The 15,472-nt window shown below is 52.0% G+C and overlaps 1 protein-coding gene across 1 annotated transcript; it reads left to right on the top strand.

The window, feature by feature from the left end:
• The first annotated feature begins 403 nt into the window (after nucleotides 1–403).
• Nucleotides 404–5,521, top strand: LOC100897590 (semaphorin-1A). The gene is made up of 9 exons (XM_029111079.1): nucleotides 404–438; nucleotides 571–684; nucleotides 820–1,127; nucleotides 1,356–1,376; nucleotides 1,715–1,819; nucleotides 1,972–3,017; nucleotides 3,625–3,806; nucleotides 3,924–4,143; nucleotides 4,259–5,521. Exons 1-9 carry the CDS (start codon nucleotides 404–406, stop codon nucleotides 4,277–4,279), a joined length of 2,052 nt encoding a protein of 683 aa, XP_028966912.1. The 3' UTR covers nucleotides 4,280–5,521.
• Nucleotides 5,522–15,472: the final 9,951 nt, after the last annotated feature.

Here is a 15,472-nt window from a genome sequence, read left to right as displayed (position 1 = left end):
GACTCCGGATGCGGAGTTTCGACACGAAAATTCGTGTCGAAACCCCGGTCGGTTGCATCGCTAGCCGAAGGCATCGTTGAGTAACACTCGAGGGAAAATCGCGAGGTGCTCATGTTGTGAAGCCTGCGATGAAGGTTTTATGTAAACTGAAACCTGCGAGCGGTGCAGGTCCATCCCTTCGTTCGACCGTTCGCCCGTATGAGCGGTCAGGCCGGCAGCGTGTATTCGGGCAGTGCGAGAAGGAGCGGGTCTATCCGAGCGACCAGTCAGTCAGGAGAACGAGCGGTACACCAGCAGGAGGGCTTCTTTCCGCTGCTGCCGCCGATGCCGCTCTTCTGAATGAATGTTGCCTGAGAACAAGGCTTCTATTCGACGGGGCTTCCATACATAAACATTCAACTTCATGGCTGACACAAAAGAAGCCGCCTTTTTCCCTGAGTGCGTCACTTTAGCAGCACCCCCTCGGGGAGATGGCCTCCGAACATTCCACGCGTGCAAGTAGCCTCCGCGGAGATCATGATGACGTCGATGTCTGTGACGTATTTTCGTACGAGAGTTATTATTAAATAGTGTTCGTTTCTCCATTCCAGCTTCTGAACGCATTCAAATCTTCCGGAGCGATTCGCCCGACGACAGCTTTCGGATACTCGACCACAGCGGAGACCATCTTCTGATCGGAGCTAAGTACGTAATCGAGTATAACTCGTCCTTCCTCAATCCTTTCCAGAAACCTTTCGAGGCTCTCTATTGGTGGGCGATTGGAATCTGACGATTCTAGAGATAGCGGTCAAGGCTCACGTTTTCTGTGTTGCTCCAAAGGAATGCCGTGTACAACGTTTCGACGTCGACGCTCCGAGAGCGCTCGAAGCTGCTGTGGAGCTCCACGGAAACCGATATGAGCCAGTGCACTCGAAAAGGGAGAACCGCCGTTGCGTGCAACAACTACATCCGAGTCATTGCTCTCAAGACCCACGAAACAGCCTTGATTTGCGGTACGAATGCCTTCAAACCACAATGTAGGGAATATCGATGGGACTCGGCAGGCGATTTTCGTCTCCTCGAGGAAAAAACCGGCGAAGGTCGCTGTCCATCCGATCCGAACCACAACACGACATTCACATTCGCCGGTATGTGTTCTCTTGTTTTTTCCCTGATCCAGGTTGAAACAGTTGTATACTCCAACGTTAGTTCGATGATCGCTCATTCAGAGTCGCGCAAGTTGAGAATTTCTAGAAGCTAACGAACGCGTGAACGGGATTCCGGGATTCCTCCAGGAGGATCAGAATGACACCAAACGTAGCGCTTGTTTTTCACTAACAAATCTCAAAATCTAACCCTCATGCTCCCTGGAACAGCACCATTAGGATATCGAACAGGTAATGTCAAACGGGCATGCGCAGTGACCATACCACTAAACCTCGACTGGCTCTCAAAGGATCTTGTCTGACCTCTCCGTACGAATAATCCGCGAGCCCGCGAACCAACACGGATTATGGAGAGGTTTCCAGATACCAAAAGTTTTCTGTATGGTACATCCAAGTTTTCGAACACATCGGATTCTCGTTCCGAGGCTGTTCCATCACTATCCGCGAGAAAACATCTCAAGTTTCAGGCAACAAGGGCATCTAAGTGCTCGAGAAGTTTCCTCCGCTTTATATTCGGTCGTTCATCATTGTTCGATATACGCGATCTGAAGCGGATATTCAATTTCCAGAAAGGAATCTTTACGTCGCGACGGCGGGTCAGTCCTCCGGAGCGGATCCCATGATCTACAGAGATCCGTTGCGCACTGAACAGAACGATCTGAGAATATTGAATGGTCAGTACCAGTACCATATACTAAAAATAATCAAGCATCGTGAACTAGAGGATTATCGGGGGAACAGAGATGGGAACGAAATGGAATGTGCGACTCGATAGCGAGAAGGCACAATCAAGACGAACTCACTTCGATACACGTTCTTCTTACAGCTCCACAATTCGTTTCGTCGATGCATATCGGTTCGCATGTCTATTTTTTCTTCCGCGAAACAGCGATCGAGTACCTCAATTGTGGAAAAGCCATTTACTCTCGAGTTGCACGCGTGTGCACGAACGACGAAGGCATCTCTGACAGGAACAAAAAATTCACCTCTTTCCTGAAAGCTCGACTCAACTGTTCGATCCCCGGCGATATTCCGTTCTACTTCAACGAACTCCAATCCACGAGTTCGATCGTTGACGGCTCCTACAACGGAGACAGGGCCCGACTCATCTACTCGGTTCTCAACACCGGGCTCAACTCGATATTCGGATCGGCTGTTTGCGCGTTCCGAGTCGAAGACATCAGCGAAGTATTCAACGGGCCTTTCAAAGAGCAGGAGAACAAAAACTCCAACTGGCTGCCCGTCATCAACTCAAGGGTACCTGAGCCGAGGCCGGGCCAATGCGTAAACAACAGCAAATCCCTTCCACAGGCTACTCTTACGTTCATCAAAGAGCATCCACTCATGGACCTAGCAGTTCCTGCGTACTTCGGTCGTCCAATAGTCGTCCACACGGGATTCAATTATCGGTACACATGCGTCGCCGTCGACGGCCAAGTGGAGGGCGTCAACGGAAAAATGTACGATGTGCTGTTTATTGGCACCGACCACGGCCACGTGGTGAAAGTTGTCAACGTCGCCTCACTTCGTGCGGAGCACCAAGGACCGGCGGTGGTAGAAGATGTGAAAGTTTTCGCTGCAACCAAGGACGTTCCTACCGCAGTTCCTGTTAGGAACATTATTGTGCAGCGTTCGGCGTACGAAGACAAAATAATCGTCGCGAGTCAATCAGAAATCCGGGCCGTGCCTTTGTTCCACTGCGATCTGGCGAAAACATGCGTCGACTGCGTTCGATTGCGGGATCCCTACTGCGCGTGGTCTCTCAACGAGCGTCGCTGCACGGAGAAATGGCGCCGAGATCCGAAGTCGATGGTTCAAAACATCGAGGAAGGCTTCCACGAAAAATGCGGGGTCAGCGGTAAGTTGAATCGAGTTCCCACGCTGAGAACTCTAACAGGATTCCAATGCATGTGATCGAGTTTTGATTGAATTGGAAAGTCTGTGTTCACATGTTGCTGTTGTGAGGGTATCGTGAAAGGTCAGCGAGTTTCGGTGTGCGTTCAGTTGCCTCGTTTCGAATCATTCTGGTGCAAGTGCAGAAAATGAATTGTTCCGCATGATTCGCTATCTACGTACATTTTCACCAGTGGAAGCTCTGAAGGAGATTGGCGAAAATTACGTCTCGGATTTTGTTCAGCTACAATCGCAAACACCAGGTGATGGTGGCGCTGCCGTCGCGGCAGTAGCTACGCGCAAGAAGGATGGAAACGCCTCGCTTGCTTCTTCAGGTTGCATATTCATATGTACTCCTTCCGATTTACCTGAATGACATGAAAGCTTATCCCCGTCCTTGTGTTGAGATGTCTCGAGCTTCTAAGGTGTCAGGGCACGCTGCACGTCGTCCCTTCCTCTGCCTCGTATTTTGCCCAGAGGTTCGCTCACTGGAGTTTTTTCATTTCCGATATTTGCAGCCCAACCCAATTTCAACCCAATCGTGGGAGAGGAGGTCTTCCGAGAGGACGAACAGAATAATTTCGAGGATGATAGAAGCGACACCTATTTCTCGACGTCGCACTTATACACCCCGGAGACGTTGGCCATTGCCGTCACGACCTCTATCGTGACCTCTCTAGTCGTAGGTTTTATGAGTGGGTATATTTTCGCCAAAAGATACAGGAGTGAAATCGAATGTGATACTGGACCGATCGACGACTACAGGAGGTTCGTACACCTTGAGAGAACTTGCTGAGCAGCGTCAGACCGATAATGACAGGAGGAAGATGCTTGCGAAACACAGACTTATCAGCATTATGAGAGGAAAATTGTTTTCCATCGCAGATATGTTGACGTCAGCAGAATGACCTCCGATATCGCGGGGGATTACAGCACGCCGACTACCTACAAGTCCAATTACGCCCTGCCGCCTAACGTGGGAACACGGCCGATGAATTTGGTACTGAACAAGAGCGGCGAACCCACACATAATCTCTCTCATCCGAGTTCCATACAGTTGAGCAACATGTCCTCGCTACAAGAATCGAAATCCACTATGCAGAAGGTGAAGATTCCACGGAGCTCGAAGCGGCGCCTTATTTCTCCGATTTGTTTTTCTGATCCTCGGAGCGTTCGCTAACAGCTCAGGCACCAACGAAAGGTCGTCCTTCTACTTCCAGGTAAAGAAGATTTATCTATAGCCCAGAATGCAACCGGCGCTGCCAATGTCATCGATCTACGTGGATCCGGACATCGTGAACGGGTTCGGTTGAGTTTCCCGGGATCAGATAGCGGAGAGTCTACCGACGGAAGAGTTCCCTGGAAGTGAAGACGCGATTCCTCGTCGACGCCGATTCTGCGATTCTAGCCGCGGGCTTGAGATATTGTAGCTTCTTTACTTTCTCCAGATGGAAGAACGACGCCCAACGAATGGAGAGAGGCTGTGAGCGTGCCAAAGCGGCCAATTTAATGAAAATCCAAACAGCTCCGTCGTGTACTGAGATGGAAGCGTGGGAATTTCTATGGTAGTCTTATCTGTGGATTTCGGTTCAGAGTGCAGACCACTTGAGCTTCAATCCATTGCTTCGAACGATCCCCTGGTCTGGTAGGTTCCAACGAGAAGAGGGCTAGGACCAGTCTGGATCGCTCATCGCGAGAACCAAAAACAGTGTAAATATCGTAACGACGTAAGACAAGAACTAACAAAGCGAGTCAACACCGTTGTATTAGCGGGTCGCGTGGTGAAAACTCGCGAGCAGCCCGGCGCGGCGTCGGAATCTTGGGTGCTTCTACGCGCACGCAAAGAGTGGTTTCGTTGTGAGAACACTGCTGGTATAGTTTTGGGATTCGTGTCCAAAGAAGCTAGATTTGTTTTCTTCAGAGGTTCGAACGCCTCTGCGACTAGTCGCCCCCGAGAGGAGGAATAGAGGGGAGAGGGAAGTTTTTGATTTTTTCTGTTCAATTTTATTGTACGTGTGTACACTGATGTTTTCGGGAGAACGGAACACTACATTTGTTCTACATTACGGTTTCGTTCATTGTTCGGTTCCCCGACCCTATTTCATTCTCTCATATTCCCACGCAGAGGAGTCGAGGAATATTATCGTGGTTGTACATTATTCCGAAGTAAGCTTAGTTCGTTCATCGAAAGCGGGTACCCTCTTCAGAAACTACGAGAACAAAGATAATTATATCTATTTCGATAATATCGTCGTGTACATAGAGGACCTCGACACGTCGTGTCATCACATCCGACAACACTGGTCGGTTGAGGATGATCGGGTAATGAATTTACCGCTGAAAATTAGTATGAGAAGATCTCACGTTTTTATTGTATAGATCGACTAGACTTTTGTCGTCAACGCAATAGATAAACGAAAAACGGGCACTGTACAGAGTAAATCTGAGGAATCTATACAATAAAAGGAAGAAACATATAAGGCGAACCCACCAGAATCGCTGTCTTCAATCCATTAGCATCGAATCATTTCAACTGATCCCGCTTACTGTCTCCGATCATTTCACGGGCACGTGGGACGTGCCCGACTGAAGTTTTTGTTATAACGTTCCAACTAATTGTAGCTCCAAAGGTCAAAGAGAAATAGTAATGTAGCGTGCTCGACGTATTTTTAGCCCTCAAGTGTGTTAGCGTTAGCTGCTCGATGACAGATGATAGCTAGTTGACAACAGTAGAAGTCACCGTAAGAGCCTCGGCGGTATCGATTCGTCCTACCCGACCTGGAAATGTCGCCTATAGTTCATTAGAATTGCCCACATGGTGGGGATGACATAAGAACCCTGGGATCGAGATGCGAATGCTGGCGTTCGGATTTCGGAACGCGTGGGGAAAGAGATTGGAAACACCCGAATCCGACGTCGCTCGGAGCAGCGATTGAAGGTCTTCGCATCGATGAGGAGGACCTATCACGAGCGGAGAAAATCGTATATCATATTTGCTCCATCGTAGGAGAGACCCCAGGAGTTAGGAGCCGTGACATTGTCCTGCCCATGGGCTCCGGCTACGTTTTGTTTCGCCGTTTTCCCGTGGCTACACGGCAGACGCCATAACCATATCGAATCTATTAGCAGTCGAAGCGGAAGCATGAACTCATTATTGGATCTAAGGTCAATCTGTCGCGGTGAGCGCACCGTGCGGTCCGCTCCCCAGCGAATGCATGCGGCAAAAGAAGTCGTTTGACGACGCCGACATATGTTGCGAGTGTCGCTTGCACGAACGTGTTTGTTCATTGGCCTCATGGAAAAAGCATTTCCTGGTAGTCTGTTTGTGGCCGCCCGCTCGCCCTGACGCTCGCCCAACGGACCGACCCACCGACACGACCACAGAGTAGGGAGGCGCTGAATGTTGGCACGCCATCAGCATCTTCCATTGATTCATTACGGAGCACAACGGCGGCGCCCCACCCTCGACCTGAGGATCACGATGACGGCCGCTGCCAGGACGCCACTGCGAAGTTGCCTCTGCCATGCCGCCGCCGCCTCCGCGGGAGTAGCAAAAGCGCCGATGGCAGCGGCGGCGGCTGCATGGACCTCCGCTTCAACCGCCACGACAATGGCGGTCCCTGCAAGGTTTGTGGGTCACGCGACTCGTTCAGGGCGTTGCACAACAGAGGCCAAGCGGTGGACTGAAGAAAAACAAATGGACCTACGCCCGCCGGAGTTTTCAGTGGTCGACGACGTCGTCGTCATCATCCTGGTCGTCGTCGTTGTCGTCATAGTCCTTTTTACACCAGACACCGCGTCTCCAAACCGTATTCTGTCGCCAGGGGGGTCAACTGACCCTTGGGTGGTCGGCACGAACGAAGGCGCGGTCAAAGCGTTCGTTGATGAAGTCCACAACGCGAACATGATTTAGGCGCCAGCGGTCGGTCGTCTGACCGTTGGCGAGCTCGAGCAATGCAACGATGCGTCACTCGCCGAAAATTAGCCTAACGAAACTTCTGAGCAAGGGTGCAGAAACGAGTTCGTATGTGCGTGGGCCTTCCAAGTAGTTGTCGCTGCTGTCATCGCTTGTCGTCGCCCTCATGCTCCAAAAGATCCCTCTGCCCTGACTTGGCCTTTCCGCTTCCCCCCTCGGCCGGTGGCAGCTCCTCACTCATCGTTTTGTTCGGGACGGACAGCGAGGGCCGAATAACGAATTATTATCAGCCGCGACCTACCGAAATGTGCACCGTCACCTCCACCGGAATAGAATGCCCAAACTCATTGTTGCCGCGCCGGAATCCGGGGCCACGTCTTGTTCCTCTCGGTTGATTTCTCGCGACGGCTGTTTCCCGTACGCAGCCGAGAATCTGTCGGAGGATGTCGTCCTATCCGTTTGAGTACGCCGCGCCGCCACCGTAAACGAGACCGTCATCAGTCCACGAAGGAGTTTCGTCACGCCTTCAGTACGCTTGCCGCCCCGCTGCAGATCGGAGTCTGCCGTAACGATGAAGAACAACGAGTCGGGGTCATGAGAAGAATGGAACAGCCAGCGTAGCAACGACCGAACCGGGACAACGGAGCGAACGACGCAAGTCAGCCAGCCAGCCGGGCAACCTCGTCCGTAATGGATGATCGAGGTGCTTCGTCAAGCCGATACAAGCGCGAGGGAAGCAGGAAACGGAGATGGGGACGGCGAGGAAGGAAGACGGCCAAGGAAAAATTGCAACAACGGAAACACTTCCGAGCTGCATACATTCCTAGCGGCAGCAACAGTGCGAAAACTTTTTCCCTCCTGATGGAAGCTCACAGAAGTAGTCGTAATCAATCCAGCCTTCAGAGATATGCTCAATCACTCCGAGATCTAGACGATCACTTATCACGACTCATTCGGTGAGAATAAAAACGACCGGTCGATTGGATGGCGCTCCGCTCCACTGGTTGCTCCGACCCGCCGGAGACCTCAAGAATACCTGGCGACATGCAGGGATCTATCTATGGGTGTACACTCACGGGCTCGGAATTTCGTATCGCAACAATTTTTTGCCTCGGATCCAGGGAGCTCATCCTTACCCTCATAATGGAATGAGGAGGGATTCCTTCATCGTTGAGCTCTGTCCGCCCCATTCTTACGGCGGAAGCCGACTCTTCAGCCGGCGCGGTCTGCTCGGCTCATCGACCAGCGGAGAATGCACTTGCAAGAGGCACGCGTAGTCGAAAGTTCCAAACAATGGATCATTGCCTTGGGCTCCAACAGTTGCTGACAGAGAGAGGAAAGCGCCGCTGCCGCCAGCATAGGTATGCGAGTTCGTACAAAAGATCGAGTTAACGATACAACTCAACTCGAACTCAACGAAGAGTCAAAGCAAACATTCCACCGCTCAGAGCCAACCGACGTGGGTGCAATTTTGAACTCCTCTTCGCTCTGGAGTAGCCGATTCCTCTTCCTGGCGGAATCCTCAGCCTTTCGGCAGCCATGACGAACGAGTGAGTTTTTTGGCCCAACACTCGATTCGGGCTCAGTCCACGACGATTATATTGGGGTTGGCTTCGATGAACTCCCGAAATCTGGCTTCCGAGGAAACGAGACGAGTTTCCCCGAACACGCTTCCACGAAAAACCCGCAGCATCCAGGCAGTAGCGAATCATTTTCGGGGAGGAATCTTCTCAAAAACGCCACGGTTTCGGAATGGAAAAAACTGTAATAACAGCCGGATCAACAGAGGCATGGGTGTGTCGAGGCGGGCGTAAATATTAGAACCTAGAAGCTCGAGTGCTCTTCTCCTCTCCCTCATTTTTTTGCCGCCCGCGGTGGAGGCTTCAACGATGAACGTCCAAGTATCCCCGTCGCCACTTATGTGCTCTGGCTAGCAACCGAGAAAAGTGCAAGACCAGGCCAAAAAGAGAGATCTCGTATTCGGCGAACTCGAGAGCTAGCTGCGACCAACTGCGTCCTTCAAGGCAAGGTCCAGCAAGGCCGGACTGCGCTACTTCGTCCCAGACGGTCCTTACGATGTTGGCCGGTCATAGGCCACAAGGAAAAAACGAGCGCAAGATGCGGCGCGAGCTCGAGTGAAGAGAGAAGAGAAAGCATCTGAGGCAGGGGGAGAGTGCGCGACGCGTTCTCATTGGAAGGGGGTGGCAATTACGCTAGGTACGTATTATTACGCTTATACGCCATGACACGAGGAAATGAAATCACCAAGCGCCAGATGGCCCCAACAAGGATGGCGAACTCTGTCGCGGACAGATTCGGTCGACGCATTTCTGCGTAGGAACAGAAGCGTTGCCGGGTTGCGGTCACACAACTCACTCACAGTTCCGGCGGTCACTGCAACGGCTATAACGGATGCGTGCGATCGCCGCGACGGCGACGACCGCCGTTACGGACGAAAGAGCTCCGCGCGTCCAGCCGCCCGAACCAGGTCACTTAGGGTGTACCCAGATCTCCAGTGATTATCAAAGTGATTAAAGTGATTAATTCTAACGAGTGCCACACTAAGTGTCATGAGACTGGAGGGGGCGACGTTGACCATAGATCGTTTACGTCGACGGTCGCAGCGAGTGGCCCCGTGCCGCCGACCTCCCGAGGACTTTCGGATCGTGGTTTCGCTTGTTTTCCTGTCCTCGATGCGGCGGTTTGCGTATTTACCCGGCGACGTCAGCGCCGTGGTCGTCGACTGTGAGGATTCTTGATCGCTTCCGAGGAATGAGTCCACGATTGTTAAGCCGCACGAGGCTCTTGTTCACTGACTCCACCCTCTCCTGAAAGCACGTCTCACAGCAGGACGATAAGAGATAAGACGCGCCTTGTTGCTCCTTGCTCATGAAATACTGCGATCATCTTGACGGTGTTGTTTGGCCAATCAAACAGCAGATAAACTCACACCGGTATGAAGAGACCTGCTTACGACGGTCGACGCAGACGATCGAACGGGGGAGCCGGCGAAAACCAGGCGCTGCGAAAATACATTAAATTGATAAGCGTTGAACGACCGCCCCCTCTCCGAGGATCGCTGTTGTTGCGTATAACTGTTGTTGGCACCGGGACCGTTCCCTCCGCGCGTTGACATATCGCTCGAGTGATAAAATACTCACTGCGCTCGAGAGCAAGACGGAGCATTTCCGAAGTAACAATACATTGTGTGCGCTCCGAGTTGGCTCTTCCGTTCGTGGAGGTCCTTCGCCCCGCTCCATCCTCGGCGCAATCGACAGAAAATTCGCTCGCACAGCTCGGAGCATTCTTTGTTGAATTTCCCGGGAAGGGTGTGAAGCGATTCGGAGAGAGTGAGATGAACCTAACCCCTCAAGCCCTGAAGCGCTGCATTGTACCGGTTTTTGACGAGCGTCTCTAATTCTGAGGATTCAATGCCTGAAACTCTCTTGAGTTTGTATTCCGAGCGGGTCAAGGATTTGCAGATTCGTAACCCTTCGTCGCGATTCGTCGAATCCGGCGGAATGCTTAGGATGAAACAGTCCCCCGCGTGATATACCGCTTCATGTTGCTCGGAGTTCTAGGACGGAATAAAACCCTGCCGTAACCTCCGCAGGGGCTAATGCGAATCATTACGTACCGTGAAATATCAATCATCTACAAGTGACCAGAATCGATGGGAGAATCCACGAAATCCCCAATCTTTCATATTGTCATAAGCTAGCGTCGCTTCCGTTTTTCTCCCGCCTTCAGGAGACTCCATGGAGAACTCCCGAACTCTCGTCAGAAAGCGACGAAGAGCTCGATGGGCCGAAGGCACTCGCAGTGGCTCGACGAAACCTCACTTCAGGTAGATGCTCCGGTCGGAGACGAGGATCTCAATTAGAGTATAAGATTCTTAATGAGAAGGAATAAGGACGATACCCGATGCAGGCAGTCGTTCAGGGCGATCGACGCGCTGGGAAATATTTACCTAGTTAGAGCGATCTCTCTCGATGACGAGTTTTCGCCTAGCAGTAGTAATCATTGATATGTCAAGAACAGTCCGCCTGAGCTATCTGGGATCACCAGGAGGCTCTAGAATCGACGACGAACAAACGATAATAATAGCCTCTTTCTCCGACGATATTTCTCTCAAAGTCCTCACGCGCAAGCACACACCCTGAGACGCACAGATCGCCGTTCGCGAGCCACCGATTCGTCCGAGCAGCAGACCGAGCCGGCCGCCAAAGCATTGTATTGAAACACACAAGAGGGAGAATCGGTCCACGGCCGCCACTGCCGCAGCCTATTGTGCCCAATTTTAGCGGCTGACGAGTGGCGATAATGCTTCCGCCGCGCGCCGTCGTCTCTGCAGCGGCCTCTGGCAGCGCGGTCGGCGGCTTGTGCTCCTCATTCTCCTTATTATCCTCTCCTCTCGATCCCCCGATCGGCTATTCTATCTTGACCGGAGGCACTCGACCTTGAGTCTGGACTGATCAAACTAGAGGTAGTTTCACAGCTCAGAGCATCTGGGGTGCAAACACTCTATGACGTCATCGCCCGGTCGAGACAAGGAGTCGAGGATGAATTTCCATCAGACGGGCGGGGTGTCCTTTGCGTCGACGGTCAATAAACTGGCGGTGAATAGGAACTGACACGTATGGACAACGACGTGAGACGTATCGAGCTCAAAATCGGCCGGAATTTCGAGCCCGATGTGGAGGGCTACCCACGAGCCTGACATTGTAAGACATGAAGCCTGTTAACTTGGTTCTGCTCCGAGAGGAGCATTCGAGGTCCGCCGCTCAAACATCGATCCTTTTTCGAATTTCCAATGACAGTATATGAAACACCTGCAGTTAGCCGTTATTATTATTGTGATACATGAGGAAACTTCCGCTTCTCGTCGTCACCGGCTTGGTGACTCCTCACCGTCCCTCGAAGAAGACGCTCCCAATCTCTACCAACGGAGACTCAATGGACCCCGAGTAAAACGAGCTATTCAATGATTCGAAGCAGTCGTTGAGAGGAATTCCCATGGGCCGTGTTCCAAGCTCGATTCCCCCACCGAAAAACGTACCATGAAGGCGACGTGTCACGAGAGGATACGGGAGGGATGTAGAGAGGTACAGTCCTTCGAAGAGACACGGTGAAACCCAACTGGAACAAAATCGATTTTTGCCAGAGAATTCGGAGTTTCGATTGAGCTTTCTCCATCCTGAGTTCCGTAGACTCCGGGAAAAATTCAGGTGGGTTATGGAAGTGGTGGCCAAGAGATTGAAATCGCGTAGAGATTTCCGTCGTTCCGACCCAGACACGACGAGTCATTCTCTTCGTAGTCATGCGTCGGCTTTATCTCATAATGCATTACGATAAATCACTGCTCATCCATATCACGCGTACTGGAAACAAATTCGCGACAATTCCGAGGAGTGCGAGTTTCCGCTCTCCGGTGTCGGCGCACTGAAAGCGGAGAAGGAGACTAGCGCAGAGCCGACGAGTAGAAGATAAAGGTTGAGCTGAGGAAGAGGGATAGAAGCGGTGCAAGAAACCACGGGAGTTTCTTCGTCGGTTGGCGCTTTTGATCACCCCGGATCGCTTCCTCCGGGAACAGGACAGCCGTCACGCCTCATCCGCTACATCTACCGAAGACCCCTTTTCTTCCTACGTCAGGAACTCCCTTGTGGCAATCAGCCAGCCGAGCCGGTCGCCTCGCCAGCAAGCTTCCCTCGAAGAGTCTGTCCATCGTAAATCCAGGAGTAGAGCAAACTTCGAGCAACTTCCTCCCTTTCTCTCCTGATTCCTTCGATCAATGTTATTTCATTCACTCTCTCTGTTCAGTCCGAGTGAGACCCGGGCCAGCTTCTGCTCCGAGGAAAATTCTGCAACTTATAAAATCTCCTAGCGGAGATGAATATTCCGGGAAGTCCATAGGCCGAGGGGCTTCGACCTGGGCAGCACAGACAAAGTTTCGCGTTCGTTTCTCGCTCAGGAGTCCTCCTCCCGGTCCCTGCTACCGGATATCACATGGCATTTGGACCATTAATTTCGTCGTTGGCACAACAAGGTGTGTTCAACGAGAGTAGATTCCCACCGACATCAGTAGCATTGCACGATCACTCAGAATAGTAGTTGTTGGGGACCCGGTGTGATATATGAGATGCTAGATGTGAATGCTTCACACGCGTGCCTGTGGGCGTGGTTGCTTCCAATTCTCCCTCCCGGGCTCGCTTTTTTCACTCCTTTGAACTCTCTCCGTTCCGCCAACAGAGCGGAGCGGCTAGCCGACTCGAGTATTATTCCAGTATTCACATGGCTTTGAGGGAGAAGGAGATTGGTGCGAGTCAATGACTCTTCGTTTCCGTGGCTCTGCTCCTTCAGGCCGGCGCCGTCCAATCGAGGATATTTTTCTCATCTGATAGTCCAGCTCCGGAAAGAATACAATCGGCAGCTCTCTCCGCCTCCTAATCCGTTTTCCCCCACAGTCGGAGGCTGTCTGAGGTCGCATCGGGTCAACTCATGCACACGTGTCTCATCGTTCGATCAAATGAAAAAAAAACCTCGAGTTCGAGCTTCGAATAAGCAACGCTCTCGTGCACAGTCCCACGTGTTAACTGTGGGGCGTCACTCGTCGCGCGCTCCAACCACCGAGCTGCTCGGAAGGGGTGTGTGGGAGCTTCCGATGGAAAGGAGGGGGGGGCGCTCATGACTCCTTGAGGAATCCTATCTATTTTCGCTTCGGGCTTTCGTACTCAAAGTTCTCAGCAATTTCCAGGAGGGCCGTCAGTTTCACCGACACTGTCGATCTGTGAGTTGATAACGACGACCGCTCGCCGAAGCCAATCATTGCGGAGAGAAGGTCCCGCTGTCAGTGTCCGCGAAAACGGAGTCCACGACGATACCCTGATGGAGTCGAACGCTCGTCCGGCTTCGCTGTCCACTGAAAGTAGGGATTCTTTTGTTCGCGAGCGATTAAGGAGCGTCTTAGAGTCATTTTCTTATCTGAGCCCATGGGGGAATAAAAAATCTCCCGACTTAGATCGCTGCGCACGTGTTTCTTCTCAAGCGAAAGTCACTTTTTGGATTAGAACTCCGGCGCGGGGTTGACAAAGCCCCTTCACAAAAGCGGCCTTCGGACTTCTAACCCCGTCATCGACACGAGCGGGTGACTCGTTCAACTATCCCATCAGCTCAAAAGCCAATCGCGCCAGGGAGTTCAACACGTGAATCATTTAATCGCATGAACGGCAACGGAGTTTAAAGACCGTTCTCCTCTCTCGACATCCTCATAGCCATTCTGAAAACTCTTCAGCCCTCGATCCCTCGATTAATTTTGCAGGCACAACACGAATATCTTCGCGTTCATCGTTTGACTCATCTCCGCAAATAGATGAGCTGAATTCTTCCGACGCTATCCGTTCACGGATTTTTGCTCATTTTCGGCGGTACGATTCCCTGGACTAGTCTTCGGTCTCGAAGAAGTCTGATTTAAGAATCGTCTCTCTATCCCTGTCCTGTCCGATTGTGAGAGATGACCACCGCAGTATTGCGTCAGATCGGCGCGATGCGGTTCACCGTCTCCTCTGTTGCGCCGCCGGGTGTAAAATGCGATATTAGCTCCATCGCTGACATCGGCCCACAGCTTATCAGCGAACAGGTCTGAGCTACACAAAAGCAGGGAAGCGGCGAAGAAGAGGAACAAGCAAGCCTTATTACTTTTGACCGTAGTGTTGGGTGAACAAGCCACCCGTCGGAGACGAGCGGGGTGCCTGGCTCGGGGAAGCGAGCCACAACTCCGACTTAGCCGACTCCTACCTGTTGGTCGAAGTTTATGACGAGCGAGCAGTAAAGCACTCTCAGGGAATCTCATCTGATCGTCGGATACCACACTCCGCTAATTTCTCGTAACCAAATAACTTGGGAAACTCATCCGCGAATTCCCAGATGCTGAAGTTTTCTATTCTCCCCTCCCCATCCTCCGGGCCCGAAACCACGCATAAACTCCGTTGAATCACAGCGTTGTCCGTGGTGCGCTATCTCAATTCCGAACGATGACACGCCGGGAGCTGTAAAAGAGCTAGAGTTGGCCTGCAACCTCCGGCTCCGGTTCGCCAGATATCAGGGTAAACCTACCTATGTGGAGTCATCCGTGTATATTCCTGATATGAGTGACAGCTCCCTATTAGGAGGATATAATGCGGCGGCTATGTAGTACAGCGATAATGACGTGGTCATAAGGACACACGCGTCGTCGAGGGGTCCGCAAAGGGAGGCACTGGACTCCAGGGTGAAGTGGGTCCACACCGTGGCATGAGAGCAGTCCCCCGCATAGGCGTTTGCGATAAGTGCAAGTTTATTGGACGGCTGAAATGAGCAAAAAATCCCCGGGGGAACCGATTGAGAGAGGATTCGTCAGAACTTTGCATTGCCCACACCGCGTCTCGCAGCGTCCGGTAAACGTGCCGGATTCAGCTCTGAGAAATACGTTCCGAGAGAGGATCTGACTCGCGAATTCACTCAGCAGAGGACGCGACGCCTG

Source organism: Galendromus occidentalis, unplaced genomic scaffold (assembly GCF_000255335.2).
Source record: "Galendromus occidentalis unplaced genomic scaffold, Mocc_1.1 scf7180000077231, whole genome shotgun sequence".
Classification (NCBI taxonomy): domain Eukaryota; kingdom Metazoa; phylum Arthropoda; class Arachnida; order Mesostigmata; family Phytoseiidae; genus Galendromus; species Galendromus occidentalis.
The sequence above is the reverse complement of the archived record's forward strand: the minus strand, read 5'-3'. Positions and strand labels throughout refer to the sequence as shown.

Coding starts and splice junctions, on each gene's coding strand:
- LOC100897590 (XM_029111079.1), top strand. CDS start 404: ATGGCTGACACAAAAGAAGCCGCCTTTTTCCCTGA. Junction 439..570: donor GAAGCCGCCTTTTTCCCTGA/GTGCGTCACTTT, acceptor ATTATTAAATAG/TGTTCGTTTCTCCATTCCAG. Junction 1,377..1,714: donor ACCATTAGGATATCGAACAG/GTAATGTCAAAC, acceptor TTCAATTTCCAG/AAAGGAATCTTTACGTCGCG.